The sequence below is a fragment of the Callospermophilus lateralis genome, chromosome 14 (assembly GCF_048772815.1).
Source record: "Callospermophilus lateralis isolate mCalLat2 chromosome 14, mCalLat2.hap1, whole genome shotgun sequence".
NCBI classification, from domain to species: Eukaryota; Metazoa; Chordata; class Mammalia; order Rodentia; family Sciuridae; genus Callospermophilus; species Callospermophilus lateralis.
In genome coordinates, this window is record NC_135318.1 from 40,102,467 (window position 1) to 40,125,119 (window position 22,653).

Here is a 22,653-nt window from a genome sequence, read left to right on the forward strand (position 1 = left end):
ACCAGTGTCTGCATTATAACAAGCACCACACAAGTGCTCAGTATAACATTTCAGTGAAAGAATCAAGTAAAATCAGTTGTCACTTATCTAAGTCAATAAGGTTTTTGTTTTTTCACTTCAAATATTAGGGAGAAAAAAAAACTATTGGTTTGTAAGTATACAGGAATCCATGACATAAATGCAATGAACAGGTATTCCCCTATATTGGAATACTTGGGGGTCAGGGAAATATGTGAAATCCATGGGGGTGGGGAAATGGAAGATTGAAAGCACTTTCTGATGAAAATGTAAATGTCTACTGTCAGATGGCCAAATATTCTGCAATATCCAGAGAAATTTTTACAAAGATATAAATATGATTTATACACAGGGAACCACATGGACCCATAACTACATTACACCAGATTTATGTTTTAAGTCTAAATCCTAATGTAGAAGAGGCAGAGTCTGACAAGAGAGAAGAAATTAGCAAAGGTTTGATGCATGCAGGGGTGCTGGGAGAGAGCCTTGGGGATTTAAGGAGCAGACCCAAGAGTTACCAGGAGACACAGAGTGGCAAATAAATGAGAGGAGAAGGAGTGGGTGTGGGTAGGAAAACACGTTTTAGCTGTTTCACAAAATTCCTAAAACCCACCATGTGTCTAACTAAGTTCATGGGGCTTCTGGCCCCTACCTTGTGGCCAGGAATTCCCTCCTTGAGCTGGACTGCATAATGGGATCTGTCTTTGTGAAGGAGAAGGACACAGAAGCCAGTAACAGAGATGGCCCAGGCGGCCAAGTCATTAAGGGGACATTTGTCTCTCTAGATTTTCACAGAAAGAAATGGAAAAAGCTCCCAGGGGAGAAACACTCAAAGGCATTGCTATTTTGGCCTTCCAACGAGGGGAACATAATAGGGATTTCTAAGGGAGGCAGCAAGACGGGAAAAGGACAAAGTATTCATTTGTACTGTTCACATTTGTGCCAGTGTCTAGAAGAAAAGTTTCATTCAGAAACATGGAAGGCTCCATAAAATCCTACTTAGAAAAATATAAGGAATATCATTTGAGAAACGAAACATATAAGATTAAGAGAGAATGGTGACTCTTTTATCTTTTAAATAGACGGATCATGAAATGGATTTCTAAAGACTAGTTTTATGTACAATATTATCCAAAATACCTGAGAAGAGGATCCGCAGATAGTTTCCTACCCTCTGTAGCAACTAATGTAAATTAGAATGGGATGAGAAAGAGTTAGTCTTAAGGACAAAAGGAAGGATGGATTTTTTAACAGCACATATTTATGTTGGAAGCAAAGGACGGCAGACAGTGAACAGTGACTTATGTTTTTAAGACAAAAGAGGGAGGGATGTTACTCTTTTACAATTTGTTTAAGAAGGCTTCCTAGAATCAGTAGAATCCTTGAGGATCTGATATAAAAATAAATACTGCTGAGAATTGTTATAAGACAGAGCTTAGCAAGTAACTGTGACAGATTATTACAAGAGTGGGGATAGAGTTGAAAAAAATATATACATTGCTCCTGCTTCCCACTTTATTTTATTTATGGAACAAGCTTGATTCCCACTTTATTTATGGAACAAGCTTGATTCAACTCTGGAAAGAAAAAAAAAAACTTGGCAAAAAAGTATTGTCCTTATTCAGGATGCTATAATTCTGACAAAAAGGATGCTTGGAGGATTTTCAAGACAAGAGAATTGGGCAGCCATTCTCGCCATTCCCTTTGGTGTCCATAGCTCATTGCACCGTGTCCACACTCTCAGGGGCAAACTTCTGTCAGGTATTTTAAACAGTCATCCATGAGCAGTTAAACAGTGAGCACAAGAGACTGCATCTCTTAGGTTTTGTTTATGGTGTGTTAGTGCCCGCTTTGAGCTAAGTATTATAAGAAAGTCCAGATTTTTTTTTATGAATGTGCTTGTTGACAAGGATACAGTAAAATATTCCCTATAACTTTACCATTAGATCAGTTTTTTGTGCCAAAATTCAAAAAGATCATAGTTTCCACGTAGCTAAGTACCCACCCCCACAACACACACACTGAAACAAGTTTAACAGGAAAAAAACAACTTAGCTCTACTGCCTCTAAGACATTCTGTTATTTACTTTCTCATTATATTCTTTTATTAAAACAAATGCAACAAATTGATTTCAGAAGCAACGAAGAAATTGCAACTTATAGTTGAGAAAACACTGACAGTGTATTATAGGTATGTTTCTCCACAGTTCCTTATTGTACTTTTGAGAGATAATTGTAGAATTGTCATGGAAAGAAAAGGCAATGACATATGAGAGAAAAGGGAATATAATCCTAATTTGAACTCATATATAAAGCAAGAACAGTTATGATTCCTGGATTCAAAGTTAAGGAGTTACATTAGGCAAATGTGTTTATCAAATATCATTCATTGGATTATTTTGCAAATAAACTTAATGAAGGAAAAATGACTAAAAAAAACCCAACACTGTTTTCTCTAATTCTGAAGCATTTGGATTTTAGAGACTCTTTTAAAAAGAGATGGAAAATAATCAAGAGTAGAAGTTAATTTAAGTTGGAATAGAAACAATTATTTTTATATTTTGAAGATTTATGTAATAAAGACCCTTTGAAATGATAATTAAATTCCATTGTTGAGTCAAACTCAAACAGATATTTATATTTTAACCTACATGTGTGTAAATGTCCTGAACCATACCTATTTCTGATAAGGGATTTGAATCACACATTTCCTTAATGATATTACTATGGACATGATTCGAAGGACATATTCACCTGAGCAAAAGAGTCATAACCGAATCTGAATTAGTTTAAACCAATTTAACAGATACATATGAGCACAGTGAAATTTAAATCTTAAGCTTCCCAAGTGTTCATTTCATTATAATTGAGGTATAAAGGCAGTGGTTACAAAGAACACCTCAAATAAATATTTAAAGCTTGTTCATTGATAATTAAATGCAATTGAGTAGTTAACAAAGATGTATATATCAACAGAAAATGGGAATTTCACAATGGCATAAATGAAGTAAATAAATTAAAAAAAAATGAAAACCTGGAAATATTATTGGCTTATCCTTCTAAGTTGAATTAATTGAATTTTTAATTTTTAATTCTAGCCAGGCAAGCCTCCTATCTTGATATGTTTTCTTTGAAGTAGTTTGATTAATTTATATGCTATACCTTCCACCATAAATAATTTGTAAGTTTCCACAGAATTAAATCAAAACTTTATAAAAACATTGTTATATTTAGGCTGTTAAAATTTGTTGACACTACTCATATTTAGGGATTTATTTAGATTAGTGCCTCATGCCTAAATATTTAAGACTCCAAAGCACCCTGCTATGTTATGCTACTTTTTAAAGGAATACAATTAGAGGTAAAGATGGTCATACATACATATTTCTTTTATAATTTAAAGGTAGAAACCATATTCCATTTTACTAACATTTAATCCATTTTTATGGCTATCGATATAATCAAAAGAATAAAAAGTTTATAAGTGAGAAGTTAATATATATTTAAGAATATTCAAAAGCATAAATAAGAAATTCTGTTGTGTAAATTTGTATGCAAATGGAGAAAAACCTATTGAAAATGCTCTTAGTTTTAAAAGTAGAAAACAACTTTACAATTTGGAAAGGTATTCACAACCTTGGGGTTTCCTTTTCTTACCTCCATTCAATTTTACATGGCTATTCTACTCTAAAACTAGTTTCCTTGTTGAAAAGAAACACAGTGTGAAGATAAGATTTAAAATAAGTTCATTTAATTTCTAGTTTTAAATTACTATAAGAGCCTAAATTACTAGGAAATGAAGGCTAGAAAACAATTTTCTGCAATGGAATATGATTTTGCCTGGTGAGAGGAAACTGATTTTTATGTTCCAGCTCTTTGACTAACTAGTTGTCAAGTTTAGCCAAAAAACATATTCATTAGGCCTCCTTGTGGCTTTTGTGCAAAATAAGAGAATTGACAAGATGACACTGAAGTTCCCTTTTGAATAAAAATCTTGCAATTGCTGCTTAAAATCATTTTTAAGTTAAATGTCAATTTTATTCACCCATAATTCCACTCTACCTCCCACTATACAAAAGAATCACATTCCACAAAGTTACATAGAATTCTTATTCTATTAAAAAATTTGAACTCATTAAAAACTCAATGTGGTTAAAGCAGAATAATACATTAATAATATGATATGCAAAATGTAAAATAAATAGCCTCATAAAATTGTTTGAAAAATGAACAAACAATAACATTAACAATAGGGATTTTCATTAACAATAGGGATCTTAGGTTAGGGGGATTATGAACTGTTAGTGGACTTTTCTATTTGTCCTTTGAAATTTTTCATCTTTAAAAAACAAAATGGCATGTATTAGGTTTATGGAAATAACTGAAATAAACTTCATTTGAAAACAAAAAGAACACTATCATCTTTTCTGTTTTCTGCTTACTTGGATTTACCAGTGAGCTGAAAACTTAAGGAATAAATCTATATGTGAAAAAAAAATCTTAAAAGAAACTTTAAAAGTTTGATATCTAATATTGGCCAGAGTAAAGGGTGAAGAGCACTTTATATATTGCAGATAAGAATGTAAATTGAAATTCTAGTTAGCAAAATTAACCTGTTACTATATTTTAAAATTAAAAATACAATTAAATCAGCCATTTGGGCTCTCAGAATTTATCCTATAGATTTTTTTGACCAACATACAGAAAGACATTATGTATGAAGACATTAATAAATCAGTTTAAAACACTGACTTTTAAAAAGGAAGAAAATTAAATGGTCATCAACAGAAGAATGATTAAATAAATATTACCATTTTCAAACTAAGTAAGGGATGGGGATATATCTCAGTGGTAAAGTGCTTGCCTTGCATGCACAAGGCCCTGGCTTCAATCCCCAGAACCACCAAAAAAAAAAAAAAAAAAAAAAGAAGGGCTGGAAATGTGGCTCAAGTGGTAGTGCGCTCGCCTAGCATGTGTGAGGCACTGGGTTCAGTTCTTAGCACCACATAAAAAAACAAAAAAAATAAATATTGTGTCCACCTAAAACTAAAAAATAAATATAAAAAAAGACTTCAAACTAAGTAATACATGATACAACTAGAACAAATAGCATAGAAAAAAAATCTCTCAAGTTTTGTACCCAATAATTGGTAGAGTACGATCTTGTTTATATAGAAAAGCAAATATACAATTATATATATATGTATATTAAATCAATATGTCAATATATATTGATACATGGATTTCTAGAAAAACAGCTGGGAATTTTCCAACACCAAATAAAGTGTGTGATAAAGGGAAACTTGTGATTTACTTATGTACTTGTTGAAATGCCTGAACTTTTCACCAATAGCATAAATGAATTCATTTATTAAATACATACCATGTATTGTGTACATGCAGATACACAAACATGTATCAAACATGTCTTGAACCATTTGTTATGTACATGCGCATACACAAACACACATACACCTTTACACCAGCCTGTATTCACATATGCATTTTAAGAATGATCATTCAGAATGATGGAAGTTGTAAATATCTATCAAGTAGAATTTTACAATTGGGAGATTAGTTTTCAGAAGTTTCACTGACTTCCCCTTAGCATTCTACAGTGTGAATCCCTGGGGCTAGATATGATCAAGTAATGCCATATTCTAGGACCTGCCACTTAGCCAGGCAAGCTCAAAAAGGAGATTCAATATATTTATAGAGCAAGGTTTCATCTCCCAGGGTTTTATTGATATTTACCAAGTCTACAAGACCAGTGTATAAATTATAGATGCCAAGTTATTAATTCTCTATGAGAAGAAACCTAACACAGGATGTGGACTACTTCCCATGTAGCCCTATCAATATGTTATAAAATTTATTAAAAAAATCTATTCATTTATGAGGAATATTGTCATTTTTAGAGGAACCAGATTACCCTTGAATATATAACTGATCTATTTTCTACCTTCCCTGCAATTAGACTTCTAATGGGTGTTAAACCTTAAAAGAGTGTTTGGGGAACATGAATTCTGAATAAGGAGAGTACATGGCCTGGGATGACTGGAAATCCTCACCTCAGTTAAGATGCCCTACCTCCATCCCTATAGTGGAGAAATAGGCAAGTCTCCAGCGCAGTGCTCAGATGGGTACTGACAAGGTTTGTCCATGTGACTTTCTTTTCTTTAGGAATTTTAATATATTTGAGTCCTACAAGCTTGGGGGCCTAGCTAAGATGCCTCTGCATAGTTCTGCTTTGCATCTTAGTTTCCAATTTATAATCCTAAAAAATAAATTTTGTTACCTTGCTGTACATAAGCAGAACATGACAAGAATAGTGAGTTTTCTCTTTGACTTCATGTGCAATGATAGTTTGTGGGGGAAAAAAAATGACTGGCAGTTTGTGATAAAAATATTATCAAGTAAAAAGAACATGTATCATCATATTAAACAACCTGAAAAATTACCTTTATACTGTAATTGCAGTTACATAAAATATATATCCATATCAACCAAGACTGAAAAAAATGAATACAAATTATTTTGCATGCAGAAGACAATAAATGAATCTTTCTTTAAACATGTTCAGAATGAACAAGTATAAGCATTAATTTAATAAAACAATACAAAAATTTCATGCAAAGCTGACTTCATCTGATCATCTGGTCAAATAATTAACAAATTATTGAAAAGGTATTTAAGCCTTCCCATTGATGAGTAATGGTTTATGGGTATGGAAACAAAATAAAGTATATTTATGAAATATACTTAAAATTATCTCAATATATGCAACAGGTTAGTAGGTAGAAACATGGGAGGAACATTTACAGTCAGAGGGTAAGTCCAAATCAAGACCTAAATAGAGAAATCTTCTAATGGTTGTTCAAGTAGAAATAGCTAAGTATGGTGAATCACCAATGGTACACACAGAAATCAGTGGTGGTAATAGATAGCTAGAAAGTACTGTTCACTTCAAACAGTGATTACTATAAACCTCTAATTATGTGCTCTTGAGAGAGCCTTGTGCCTTTCCCACTATAATTTCTAGTTCTTAAACTGGAACTCTATGACTTCAATTCAAATCTCAATGGCTTCTTAGCTGTTAAATGTAGGCTTACCCATGAATAACCGCTGATACAATCCACTATACCCTGCTGTACACAAGCAGAACTTGACAAGAATAATGAGTTTTCTCTTTGATTTCAATGTGTAATGATAGTTTGCAAAAAAAAAAAAAAAATGACTGGCAGTTTGCTATAAAAATACTTGAGAGGATATCCTTGACTGAGCCAAAGAGCTTAACACAAATTTAAACAGTATTTCCACCCAAGAAAACAGTCATTAACCTCATCCTAATTGTAGCACAATTCACACTTTAGCTAAATACCTGGGCAACTGTTTTGTGTTGAGGTTGGAACCGAAGGAGAGAGAAAAAAGGAAGTCTGGAAGAGGAGGGGCTGGTAAAATATGCATGCTTAAATCCTGCAAAGTTTGCAAAAACAATAGGCCTCTTCAATCATATTTATTAACTGAACAATTTAGGATTTAGCTGTTAGTAGCTAAGCTATCTGCAAAAGATACCTACTTTTCACAGCACTTAAGTTATCTACTCTGATCTTAGAACTAATTCATGCCTGCATTTTGTATGATTCTTCCTTTTCCCACTTAATGCAAGATCTGAAATTTCAAATTTTGAATTGCTCTGTGCACTTGGCCTCCAATGACACTGGTCCTAGAATGAGAAGGCAATGAAAGAAAGCTATATTGTGCACAGAAACAGTTGTGGCCAGAGTGTTGGACAATGTGTGGGAATCAAGTGCCCCTCTCTTTCTCGTGTTTCAGAATAGAAGAAGGGACATGGTTTGGAAATAACCCAATACAACCAATTTTATCCCACATGAGGAAGTTCCAGAAAAGTGTACAAATGAAGATAAGATTTATTATCGAATAAGGAGCTCATAAACCCTTTTTAGTGGACAAAGGGTCAAAGAACAGACCATCAGAAAGATGACTGGCCAGGAAGATTGTCTTCCTTGTCACTAGCATGCTTCCTGTGGCTGCATATCCCACTCCTCCGAAGGAAACTACCTACATGTTTGTCAGATGACATACAGATCTCGTAAACAAGCAGAAAAAGAAGTCCTATCCCTATAAAAGCTTGCCATTTTTGGTACTGGGCTTATAAATTTCTCTAATGATTATTTAATTTTCTCAGGGTATTATTTCACCTGTCTGGGTGAGGAGGATGGCAATGTATCTGCAAAAGGACATCATTTATTAGCCTTTATTATATAAACTGCTTTTAAGAAGCAACACAATTTGAACACATTTTATTTTACATTTTAAAAAGTTGCATTTACATGTAAAAGAGTCCTATTATCCTTCAAATTTTAAAATGCTGCTATTTTTATTAGTTGTTTGGTACTGTTATCCATTTGTATTCATTCCTTTTTTTAAAAAATAAAAACACAGATACTACTATGTCCAAGAAAGTACCAGAAACTGTGGATATATAAAAAAAATAAGATAGTCTTTCTCAAAGATGGGTTTCCCTCATAAACTATTTGAAGTATATTAAAATTTCAGTTATGCCCACCAAATCTTAATTAAACTATAACTCTGAACAAGATAACCAATAATTATAGTATATCAGATTAATGATCATTGCTTCATTATATTCCTACTTAATGAGTATGGTCAACTGAAATGGTCAAAACCAGAAAAAGTAATTCAGGCTCGTGCTTCCTCTACTTCAACAGCAGAGGTAATGTGAGTTTTTTTTTTTTTTTAAAGTGTTTTTAAATATTCAGCTAATGAGTATCCCAGGGAAATCAACAGCTATATCCTTCATCATGCCCTCCTGCCATAGCAGTGCTTTTTATCTGTTCTATGAAAAATAATTTCCATGACCTTCTCAATATAACTGGTATGGAAAGGGGTAAAATGAACTATTTCTTGTAATGTTTTTTAATTTTAACAGAACTATGAATCTGAGCATGACATCAGCTAAAATCAGAAATATTCTTTAAGTCAAATAAAAACTGGCAGAGTCATTCATTCAAGTTTTAAAAGGCTGTTCTATACCACCCAATGCAGTGTGCAAATATAGAACTTAATTAAAATACTATATATAAAATATTAACAGCAGCAGCTATAAAAATTACATTAAACTCCTTTGAGCTAGGCCAACATAATATGAGTGTGCTTTTTCTTTCTCTCTCTCTCTCTCTCTCCTCTTTTCAATTTAGTAAAGGGCAGAATTTGGCTTAGTGAATGAATTTTGATTTTTATATTGGTCGTTCCAATTCACTAATCTGAAATTTTAATCACATAAAAGTACTTTACCATGAAAACACCACCAAGCATAGTAACTTAACCTTTCCATGGGATGACAACAAAAATCATGGTTTTATTTTTTAGATTGTGAGTAAAACTTTCTTAGAGCAGATTCCTGTTCTCAAAAAGAAATGAACTTTGTAAATTAAAGTAGATATTATCTGCTTTTGACCTTTTCCAGTGAAGATGTAATTAGTGTAGGTAATAAACTATTGGTAGTTTGGATAAATTAAAGTACTTAAACAGAAAAAATATCTATATTTTTTATTTGTCTTGAAGACTACGGTATTTATCTGTTAAACTGCATTGCCACTTTCTCCTTACAAGGTACTTCAGTAAAAAACTTAAATTGTTTTTCTTTTATGTGTTATCAAATGAACAAGGGATAGTTTTATGCTTTATATTCTTTTATATTTACTAACAATTTGGTATTAACCATATATTACTTTCATATACCTAATGAATGAAAATACCTAATGAATGAAATATAACTGATATGACATTTGTATTTTTTGCTTTTTTGAACTTTCAAAAGAAGTCTACTGATTCTGATATATTCTGTTTCTATTTTAAGCTGTTAGAAAACCTGACTTAAAATGATCTACGACTGAAAGCTCTTTTCAAAATTTTATTTTAGGTATATCTTAAGTCAAATTATATCATCCATAGCCTAATATTTGAAAATGCTAGATTAGCTCTGCATCCACCCTCTTTTAAATTCTTGCTTAAAAGTTCTTAAGTACCAAATCAGCTGTAACTCTGGCAGAGAGGTTGGAGGGAGCCAAGGAGAGACATTATATTATTATATTTCTCTTTTCAGCTGGGCATAGCAGTGCACACCTGTAATGCCAGTGGCTCAGAAGGCTGAGACAGGAGGATCAGGAGTTCAAAGCCAGCCTCAGCAAAAGCAAGGTGCTAAGCAATTCAGTGAGACCATGTCTCTAAATAAAATACAAAATAGGACTGGGGATGTGGCTCTGTGGTTGAATGCCCCTGAGTTTAATATCCGGTAGCAAACAAACAAACAAACAAACAAAAAAACCAAGAACTCTTTTCAGATTAATCAAAAAAACAAAGAAGAATTCATAAATTTGCAAAATTCTCTAGAAAAGTAGAAGATTGAGAGGGACTAACTTTCTAGAGAGTTGAATTAGAAATAGAGTTTCCAAGATACCTACAGATCAGAGCAATGGGTTCTGTCCTTCCTTCTGCTATCCCAATTCTCATATTTTCCATTTCTTAATTTTATTGCATAAGAAATATATTTCAAGAAGGGCAAAAACACAATCTTCTTCATCAATAAACACGGAGAAAAGCTTGGGTAATAGGGATACAGGAAACAGTTCGACTCTCAAGAAACCAAAGTCAATGAGTGGGAAGGGGGCTCAAGTCAGGAAGATGGAAGGAGAGGATGGCTCAGGACTTCAGCATAGCCCTTCTGAAACAGGATGGTCACCACAGATTATTGGTTCTGAAAGAAGCACCAGGTGGCATCTGGTGTGTAGTTCCCAACTTTGATGAATCATCAGTTATCTGGAAAGCTTTTTAGAAATATTGAATCCACTCTGTCATTGTAGACTCCCCCATCACTGGGTTTAAATGGAGTCTTTTCCAACTTTGATTTACAGATGAAGAAACTCAGGTCCATTAAAAATGCCTTAGCCAAGCTTACATTGTTATTTAGAAGAAAATACAGAGTAGGGTTTTAATATTTAAGCAAATGAGAGAGTTGGGGAAAAGGGAGCAAGGCAGTATATAGATCTAAATTCAGATACCTTCTATGATAATGTAATTTGATTTAAAAATTAGAAGAATGATAGGGGCACTTACTGGGTGAAGAGCTTAAAAGAAATATTTTCTAGTTGTAAACTGAAAACAGATATTTTGTCTCTTTCTTCCTTCTCTACCTTTCTCTTCTTTCCCTCCTTTTCTCCTTCCCATCTTTCCTCTTCTTTATCAGCTTTATCAAAGCTCCTTTCCTCTGCCTGGATGATCTTCTCCCTTCAAAGTGCATTCTCTTAAAACTCTATTCTCCCTAAGCAACTACCTAATTTTTCAGTGTAAATTATTGCAGGGAAATTTTCTCTGCTCCTCTTTACCTTCTTAGAGAAATAAGAGGAAATGGAAGGAAGCCAGAGGAACAAATACATACTGGGAGAATTTCAAAGGTCCAAAGGAAAAGTGTTTGAAAGGCAGCAGAGCTCTGAACACTAGTAGATTAAAGCATTTTCAATATTATAGATCCTCTTAGGATAAAAGTGTGTTGTTCCAAAGCGAGGATTTTATGTGTGGATCACTCCAATATTTTGGTATTTCATGTTTGCCAGAACCTGTACCTCCAGATGTCCAATGACATGAGATGTAGTTGAGAATACAAGAACCCTGAAATTTGTCTTTTGCCAAATTCAAGATTAGATTTCTTGCAAAAATCGGCAGTTGATTATCCAACAAATTTTCACTTACGAAACTATTCTAGAAGCCATCTAAGCATTTGGGTTTTGATGTGCAACCATGATGATTAATTAGTTCCTTATGATTTTTATATTATGTGAAACAGAAACAATAAGACCATTTCCTTTATGAGAGAGAGAGAGAGAAAGAGATATCCATGAAATCTTTCCTATGTCTTAGTTTTAATTTTCAAGTATGGCTGGGGTTTGGTGGGATGTTTCAGCAGATAAACAGCATACAAAAGTGATAAATTACCTGACCGTCCATCTCTCTGGAAGTCTACATGATACCATTCTCCATCATTCACTTTCTTCTGCAGGGCTTTTATTTTTATGGTACCTGACCCCATGTCCAGGAGGAGGTAGAGGTGGCCATCCAGCATCTCAATGGCAAAGAAGTCAACCTTTATCATCTGTGGGTGCTTGGCATCTTTTTGATGTCTTGGCTTGCCATGACTGAATAAAATGAGGCCATTTGGCTCTGTTGTACGGAAATCAAAGGATATGGAGCCTGTTTTCTTTGCATTCCATTTAGGCAAAGAGATAAAAGACTCTGGAGTTTCAAAAGTGATTGGGTCCAAAGTTGCGACATTTTCACATTTAAATGCCACCACTCCATGGATCTTCATCTTGGGATCTCCTTGCTTGGCAAGTCGAGATAATTCCAGCCTTACATCATTGTTTTTATATACAACCTGTGGGTAAAGAATAGCAGTGAGAAACTAAATTTCATATTTTAATATCTGGAACTTGTTATTAGCTCATGTAATTTGCAAGTAGATCATAAAAAAAGCACAAAATGTTAGTTAATTCTGTTGTGTAAAGGAGTCTTTTTTCAAATAAATAAAATTCAAGTATCAACTCATTGAATATAAATTTAATTCAGATACTGTATGTGTGGGCGTAGGCACAGAGACTGCCTCAAATAGTTAAATAAATGTGCAAATACATTTAAATAAATTTGCAATATTTCCATAAACACTTAAATTTATTAAAGGTGGCTGTTTTATTAGTTGGATATTATACTTTTGAAATTAAATATGAGTATTGAGGTTATTTAGTTTTTCCATCACTGAAGTATTTGAAGTAGGATTTAAATATATATATATATTTGTCCTCTAAAACCCTTCTAAAGTCTATATATTAATGGTGCATATTTACTTTGTATAATAATCAAAAAAGTTGAGATGTTAAGTGGCCTGAAATTTCTGAGAAAAATCCACGACACATAACTAAGATGCAAACATTCTTTGTTGTCCATCCATGCATTGATAGCTGATACTGTTAGGTAACATGGACCATGATATATGGAATGTCATGTTTACTGTAAATCTATCCAACACACGTTTCTCCTCCTGTTTTGTTTTACTTTTAATTTCTTTAAATGACAAGTAAAGGTTTTCTTATATGCTCATTTTCTGAGGCACTTCATCTAAAGTGACTAGACAGTTCTGAATGCTTGATGATAGTCCTAGGGTTTTATGAAAATCTAAATAAGACATTGGGTAAATTCACTGGCAGGGCTCATAACATCATGCCTCTGCTATCACATTACATTTACTAAATTTATAGGTATTTTTACATACAGAAAAAGAGAATATCATATCCTTTCTTTACCAAATGCATATAATAGACAATCATATTTCTAAAATACATAGCCCATATTGACTTCAGGATGAATTATTTATGTCAAGATAACTTGAAATTATTTTAAGGTACTGAAAATTTTCACACAGTCAATGTTCCTGTGAATAAATAAATGAATTTATCCAAATTTAAAAATGTATTTATCTAACAGGAAAAATAAAACTGCCTGTATCTGATTGACTAATGCTATGATGTCATCCAAATCAACACAGTGGTGTGTCTTTTGAACCTGTGGTCAATTGAATGAACAAAGAGATGAATTTTTTAGCTCACCCCCGTGAACTTCCTATTATGATTTGTGAGTGGAAGCTTTATTTCTCAGAGTGATTAAGAGGACAGCTCTGGAGTTCAAGTTCTGACTCCAGCATTACCCAAAAGTAAGATCTCTCAAACCTGGGTTTTCCTCCTTAAAGGGAACTAACACTATGCAGGATGATTATAACAATTACATAAGAAGATACATGTAATTGAGAAAATCACTTGAAGGTCATCAATCCAACACATTGTAAGTTTTCTATAAATTTCAACCACATCAAACTACATGATCATGTATATCATTGCTTAATCATAGTCTAATAGAGGTGTCGGTTCTAAAGTTATCTATTTTAGAAAAATGTTTGGAAAATAGGCCTGCATTAAATAATTGGTTTTTATACTTGATTTGCATCAAATAAATGGCTCATCTTTCCAGTGCTGAGCCTGTGGTTTCAATTTTTCTTAATCTTGAAGAAGGATTATTGTAAAGAAGATAATATCTTTTATTCTTTGAATAAATATGTACAATGACTTAACAAGCATCCACTGACAACAGAAGAAAAGAAAATGAACTTAAGCAATAACAAAAAAGGAATTACATTAATTCTTAAGAATACTGTCTTGAAAAGAGAGAAGAGCTATTAAGCCTGGGGAAAGTTGATTTAGGACTGCCTTTCTCTGGAGATCTTTAAAAGTGGAAAAAATGCTTTTCATGGATGATTTTTCAAGTTATAACCTCTTACCATGACTCCCATGCTAGCCAAGCCTATAATTTTTTTTCATTTTCCTGGTGGTTTATATTTTAATATTTGGAGAGCCTTTGGACAGAGATATTAATAAAGAATGCATATTTTCTGATCCAAATGATGCAAATGCTGATCAATGCTCTCATGCTATTCATGCAGTTAAACCACCTTTATAGAACTGGGAGTTTCTGACATGATAAAGTAGGTATGTGGCTAGATATATTTTCTCATTAATCTAACATCAGTCACTACAAAGTTGAAGGATGTGGGGTTAGGACAACTGTGAGCAGAGTCAGTGAGAGATTTATCATCTTATGAGTGAATTGGGTGTCTTGTTGATAAGATTCAGGAAGATGTAGGGAAAAGTAAGGCTATTACCCTTGATCATATTAATTAGGATTAGCAATGTAATCCTCCTTCACCACCCCCACCCCCAAATAAATATCCACCAGAATCTATGATTTATGCAGGCAGGAGCCTTGTGTGACCAAAATCAGTAGTTGGCACAGAGAAGACAGTAAATATTTGTTAAGAGTTGAATAACATGCTTCCTTTACTTTCTAAACCTATTTCTCAGATTACAGGCAAATAATAATAATAAAATTATGACAGGATGCAGTATTGGGAACTAATCTCACAACTTAATTATTAACTTTTATCTCTTTCTCTAGGAGAATGTGAAAATGCCTTGGAATATCCACTTTCCAAATGATAAATTGCCTATACATGGGGAAATCTCATGTTCAAATTCATTTTGTGGGGTCTGAATTACTTTTACAGTGACTAACACCTGGGTTAGCCCTCTCCAGAGGTGAAATCATTTTTTGAGAATAATAATCTTGAGGAGAAGCAAAATGTGTATTTTTTTCCTTCCCATTTTATATTCATTGAAAGCCTACTCTAGAAAAGAGAAGCAATTTTGGATAGATAGGCATATAGTTCTCAATTGACACTACTTCATCTGACCCAGATTTCATAATTACTCTTCTTTTCTAAAGTTAGACTTACTCTTAAAATGACCTGAATCTAGTTCAATTAGAATAATGAGTAGCTGTGAGTCTTCTGAATCTTTCTGAAATCCATGTGTAAGCTATTTTTGCTTCCAACATTGTAGTACTCAATCATGGGATTACTTTATACTTATTCATACATTTTTTTATTCATGTAGAAAGTCACAATTTAAGTTTCACTCTTGAACAAATTTATCTATAGTCTAATGACACAGCCATTGGTGATATTATTGCATGCTCATTTGGATCTGCTTATAGAATCAAGGTTTCTTCTGGGATAATTGATTTTTTTAAAAGCAATTCAAAAATGTTTAATTTCACTTCCATGCTTCAAGGACTTCCATCATAAGTATCAAAGGAATAGAGACATAAAAAGTGCTTTCAGTTTTTCAACATTTATTGGTTTTTGTTTTTCAGTTTTTGTTTTCAGCCACCATAAAAATTTCAACATATTGTCATGACGGTTTGTTTCCTTTTCCTCCAACATTTGTTAAGACTTTGAAAATGTCACTTCAACTTTGACAGGCAAGAATGAGAAGAGGAAGTAACTGGTTGGGTTTCACTCTCCTAGGTCAAACATTTGAGAGAAACACTCACTGACTATCATCCTTAATATTACGAATAGCCCTGAAAACAGGACAATATGCAGGAAAAACAAGAAAGTTAAAGGATACAAGTGACCAGTTTGACAGTCTATATGTAAACTTGGTTTAATTTGAACACTAATTATATAAGCCAAATTGCCCAACCCCTGAACATCTCAGTTTCCTAGTTTCTAAAACGGACATCTAAAAAGGATAGGTGTGTCCTAGCTATGAATTCTTGATCTTATTTTCCCACAAACCATGTGCTATGAGGTAGAGATAAAAGCCTCTATTGTTCTTTTTCTTTATCTGACTTTTTCCAGTTTTGGTTTTGGATGGCAGTATATTATTCTCTAATTTGAGATATATTGAAACACTAATACATAAAGAAAGAGAATGTACACTGCATCTCCAGGTTCATAGATATGTCTGGAGGATTACATCTCTCTAAGGTTTGTGCAGATGGTATATATATTATATATACTACATCTTTCTAAGGTTTGTGCGCTAGTGGCTGATGGACAAGGCTCTTCCCAAAGAGTAGGAGTTCACAAAATGAGTATATCAGTGAGAAAACATTTGCCACTCAGATTATGATTTTAAAAAATAAAGATATGCAGCAGACTAGAAATTCCAGTGAGATTTTTGAATTAATTAACACCCATTGATCCAGGCTTTTCAGACATTAACTGTGATAGGCCATGGGATGGTGAAATGAGTACTAAATTTAGAGTCAAGGATCCATGCAGATATTCAGACTTATTATGAACCTCCCTGTGATAGCATGAATGGCTCATTTCAATCTGTCTTGGTTTTTCTCTTCCTTACTTGGAAATGATAACAAATAAAGGCTAAGGATCAGGTTCTCAAGTCAGATTTCAGAGAGAATGCTAGCTTATCTATTTGCAAACCTGTGACCTTATACAAGTTTCCTCAACCTTGCCAAGGCTCAGAATTTTATCCGTAAAATAGGATGTTAATATTGACCACAGTAGGGTTACTGGAAATAATAAGTTATATTTCAATTAAAGTGCAAGGATGGAGGACCTGGCACAGAGTAAACAACCCAGCAAATATTAGCTGCTTTTATTAATATTGTTATTGTTACAAAAGATAATGCTATCATTCTTATATTGAATTAAGGGAATTGCATAATCTAATTGTCTTAACAAGGATGACAGTTAACAAGGCTAACTGTTGATTGTTAAAGGAATTATAGTGATGAGATCTGCAGAGTCGTTTGAGCTACACGGTGGACATTCTCTGTAAAGTTCCTTTCTCTAGGAACACACATACATTGTTGGCACACCATACTGGGAGTTTCTTTTCTCTCAAGAGCTGGTTTCTGTGCCATATGACAGCAATAAAACCTGCCAACAATATTAAAACCACTTACTATAAGAATCAGTAAGATCTATCAGTTCATTATCTATCAGATCCTGTTACAAGAGTTTGTATGTATTTAGGTGTTATTACATTATTCCATTTTATCAAAAAATATGTGGAGGCACAAATAGAGAATATATTTCATCATGACCATTTCTAATACTGTTTGAATAGCTAACAATGCAAATTTAAAACTGTTTCAGACGGAAATGTCACTTAGCATTTGATAGCAGTTACTAAGTAAGATTTACAATCAAACAACTATTTGCAAACATGCAAAAAGAATGACCTTGCTCTAAGTTACAAGCTTTGTTCCAAAAAACTCATTATTGTTCCTTCCATCTGTTGTCTTTAAAATATCTCTAAGTGAATCAAATATCACAATTAAGCAGAGGAATTTATCATGTGCCTATCAATTAAAATGTCTCTTGAAGTCTAGTTTAAGAGAGGCTATTTGTCTGTTTCCACAAGATCATGTAGGTTTTTTAATTAGGCATGTCACCTAGGATGTTAAAGATGTGTCCTGTGGTTTTACGGGGTTTAAGACTTATTTAAGGGGACTGCTTCTTTAGTTTTTATTTTACTTGTTTGATATACACTTAATAACTTAGCTCTATTAAGATCAAGTGAAAATATTTTTTTCAAATGGCTGAATTTAACTTTTTTTCTTCCATCTGTAATCTTTCTAGCCATCATCTTTTTGCAGCAGTGCATTTGATTCAAAATACAATGAAAAAGAAAGAGAAAAGTACAAGGGATATTCCAACAAGTAATTTGAACAGATAAATTGTATTAGTTTTGGCATGACCTAAGGAACAACTCAGAAAAGGAAATAAAATCTATTTCAACTTTCATCTCAATAGCATTAACTTATTAATTATTTTGAAATTATTTTTCAATGGCTGATATGTTCAATTCAGTTGATAAGCACTTATTAGGCACATACTAACACAGTGCTTACAAAATTGCAATTTTAACTACTCCCTTATGCATATGTCCAATCCAGGTACATATGGCCCATTGAGAATAGAACAATTTAGTTTCTTTTAAATATTATATATATATATATATATTCACATATATATGTGTGTGTATATATATGTATATATACATGTATATATATATATATATATATATATATATGCAATATGTAAACTATGTGTGGTACAGAGTTTACATATTACCATATATAAATGTGTTTATACATATGTCAAACCTGATGACACTGATATCTATAAAATATGCAAATATTATAATATACTAATATACGGTGTATCTCTCAATAGATAAGTATATAATAAGATATAATGTATACTATATATAGCAAATGTAAGTATATAAAAATAATATTTGATAATTCAAAAAATTAGAGAGACCTTGACTCAAATATTCACATGGTCTTACAATGCATCACAAATGTCTTAGATTAAAAGCACATTTTTGCACTTGTATGGTTTGCACAATCTACAGGTAGAAAGAGCTATAGCCAAAAAAAAATTTTAATTAAATTAAAAAAACCAGATTATTATTTTATGATTCAATGGAGGTAGAAAATGAAACATTTTGCTCAATGTTTATGCCACCCTGAAGAGATTAGTATAAAAGCAAAGTAGAGGCAGGTGCTCACTTTTTTTTTTTTCCTTCAAATCATAGCACTCATTGTTGTCCTGTTTCCCACCTAAGATCAAGTTTCTTAGGCCATTCACTTTCTTATACAAAGGGTCAAGCAAAGAACCTGCTTCCAGTAAATACATAGGAAAAGTTGAACTTAACTGACAAGGGGCCAGCATGGTTTTAGCTTTTCTGGGAATTTCACACCACAGAAGTTTTCATCTGTAGTTGGAAGTCCCCAGCTGAGGAGGGCACACACCTAGTGCACTGCATACTCTGTAGAGTGGACCAGAAAGTGGTAGGGACTGGGGGAAGTACATAAAGTGGAAGCCCCATACAAAGCAGCCTAATATGTTTTCAAAACCATGCTTATCATTGCAGCAATTTTTAGGAGAAGCATATGATGCAATTTGAAAGACAAGAGGGTTTTGTGGGGGAGAGGAGTTGGTTTTCCCTCTAACTTAATTGTATTCAGAGATCATGTGCAGATAAAAATGTTCAATTAAATGTCACTTCCCCCAACCGAAAAATAACAAAACTAGTAATAGAATATAATAAATTATATTAACATCATTTCTCAACAAAGGCATGTGACATTTAATGTGAAACCAAAAATTACTTAAAAGTTAGAGCTTAAAAAATATTTTTTTGTGCAATGCAGAGAAAGAAATATATTTTGTTAGACTCAGTTAAACCTGACCAAAAACATCCTATTCATAAAATAAAGAAAAGGAAAAGAAAATCCCTTTTTGCCTTGACCTTCCCTCTTTCCAATGAGCTGCCTAAAGTTACCTAGACAACATTGGATGGCATCTAATAAAAGTTAGCAACGGTGGTTAAAAGACTGAATTGACCTTAGGTCAACAGCTCTATTTTATGAAGCCTTCAGAGGCATGTGGGTATGTAGTGAAATAACTTGAGTTTCATTAAACAGCAAAGTCTATTTTTCTCATATTAGTAATTCTTTAAGTCTTTCAGGAAAAAATAATGGAAAATCAGCCATAGATTACAGTAATATGAGATTTGAGATGCAAAGTGCAAACTGGATTAATCCTCTTATTTTCAGATGAGAAAACTGAGCTCGGGAATCTAAGGGACTCTCCAAGTTGCTGTTACTTGTCAAATCTTTGATCAGGAATAAGTAATGGGGACTTCAGTGTTTTTCTTGCTTTCATTTGTGTTTTTTTCTTCTCTTTTCTTCTTACTCTCCCTCTCTCTCCCTCCCTTCCTTTCTTTTTCTTTTGCAGTGAGCTATTTCTATCATAGGCTCTGGGGTTTTGAGAGACTCTTGAGCAATTACAAATAAAGAGTAGTCCTGGTTTCATCTACATAGCAGAAAGGAAATCATAGAGGGAACCAGAATTCATTTAAAGGCAATTCCAATTTTAAAGCTGTGTTAGTTTCACAATAAAATGATGCTCAAATATGAAAATGCAAGTCTTGAGTACAAAAAATCCTTGAAGTAATCTCCCCATCGATTGTATTTATTATGCTGAATAAGTTACTAGAAGGGATAAACTGTGGTTTACTGTTATTTTGAAAACAAGTGATAAAGATATTTTTTGGCATTTGTCTTTGGTGATCTTGAAGAATGTAACACATCATAAATTAGGGTTTAAAGCCTAATTCTAGGGGCTGGGGTTGTAGCTCAGTGGTAGAGCCCTTGCCTAGCATGAATGTGTGAGGCACTAGGTTCAATTCTCAGCACCATATAAAAATAAATAAATAAAATAACTCTCTCTCTCCCCACCCCTCTATATATACAGTCTAATTCCAAGTCAGCAGATGCTACTGATAAGGACAATACATATTTGGTTATCAGAAGACTTCTTTACTCTTCAGCTAGTCTTAATGAAGGAAAAATAGCCACCATTATTATTTTTTTTTTAAAGTAAACTATCTTCTTATGAACCAAGAATGAAATGATAATAACAAAATAGTGACACCAGACATTATGTTTAGATTAACCAATAAATATTTTTTGTGTGCCTAGAAATGTCTTCTACCACCTAATTTTACATTTTTCCTAAGGAGGTGGTCATTAGTATAAAATATATAACTTAATTTATTTGTATCTATGCAGTACATGTGTATATTTATACATATATGTATTCTTTATATGTATATATGTACACATATATTCATAAATTATAAATAAACTACCATTCACTATGCACTCCATCTTTTCCTGTGAATTGCAATCATACAGTGCTTGTTTGGCTATACCAGAGTTATAACAGCTTCATGTATTACTACTTTTCATCATGTTCATCACTCTTAAGTGTAGAAAGTTCTTCCCCAAGAAAGATTTGATAAAAATATTATTTCCATGTAAAATATTTATTACTTGATTATATGCATTTGCATCTGTGTGTATGTATAACTTTTTAGTGCATTTGAAAATATTTTATTTTCTGATTAAGGTGAAAACTCCAAATTGTTCCACCTAAATGATTACTTATTTGAACCACTACAATTTTTGATATTTTCCATAGATTTTTTAAAATGACACATTTAATTCTTACATATAAAAGGATGCATGAATATTCTCTTTAGTTTTGTTGACCTATTTTCTCTGATTCGTTTTCACTTCACTTATGTAATTATCATAGCTTCATAATATGTTCTAATACGGGAAACCCCTTCCAACCAAGTGATTTACATTAGTTATTTTATAATGTTTATACATCATATCACGTAGAGGTTTTTGTTTTATAGATGGATAAGATAAATATATTTAACTGACGTATTCAAGTTGTTCTGATATAGCTTTTCAAAATATGGGAATTTATACATTTAAATTCACTTAGCAGTATTTTTGAGACCAGGCATGGTGACACACACCTGTAATCTCAGCAATTCAGGAGGCTGAGACAGGAGGGTCATGAGTTCAAAGCCAGTCTCAGCAATGGTGAGGCACTAAGCAATTCAGTAAGATCCTGTCTCTAAATAAAATACAAAATAGAGCTGGGGATGTGGCTGGGGATGTGGTTGAGAGCCTCTGAGTTCAATCCCTGGTACCAAAAAAAAAAAAAAAAGTGCTTTTGAATAGTGAGAGGAAATTCTATCATGCTTAGAATTATATTCTGTTATAATTACTGGTACAGTGATAATCTACAAAGGAGCATAATTTTGATTGTAACTTATCACAGAATCTAGTCTCAAGCTAGAAAATATTTTATTAGTTGGAGGACAGATATACAACTAGAGAGAGAAATAAAATCAGGGATTAAAAAACCTGAAAACAAACAACAAACAATGCAGTTTTAATCATAAAGCCCTGGCAGAGATTTTGCATTAATGTTCTTGGGAGCAATTTGCCAGTACATTGGAGATATTTGTTCAATGGGGTAAATAACTTCTCTTTAATTGCAGTTCTCTTTAGGTGGTAGGGTCACCTGTCAAGGTCACACAGGGAGTTCAGTTCAGAGTAGTAAATAGTGGACAAGACAGAAACCAAATGCCTGTCACCAGGGCCTAGAACAGCCTGTTTAATTTGTTGGTTTTCTTTCAATGGGACTGTTTTTATGAGGGTCATCAGCAATAAAAACTATAGGACTATTATTCCTCCTCAACCTGAAGCCTCAGGAGCTGGTTATCCAATTTGTGGATT

General features: G+C 33.0%; 1 protein-coding gene across 33 annotated transcripts in view; it reads right to left on the minus strand.

The window, feature by feature from the left end:
• Positions 1 to 22,653, minus strand: part of Nrxn1 (neurexin 1) — a 1,060,252-nt gene that overhangs the window by 578,971 nt on the left and 458,628 nt on the right. For all 33 annotated transcript variants that reach the window (XM_076833753.2, XM_076833750.2, XM_076833726.2 and 30 more), the window contains one exon: positions 12,058 to 12,496. In XM_076833753.2, coding sequence (XP_076689868.2) covers positions 12,058 to 12,496 — 439 coding nt within the window. The remainder of the gene's footprint in view (positions 1 to 12,057; positions 12,497 to 22,653) is intronic.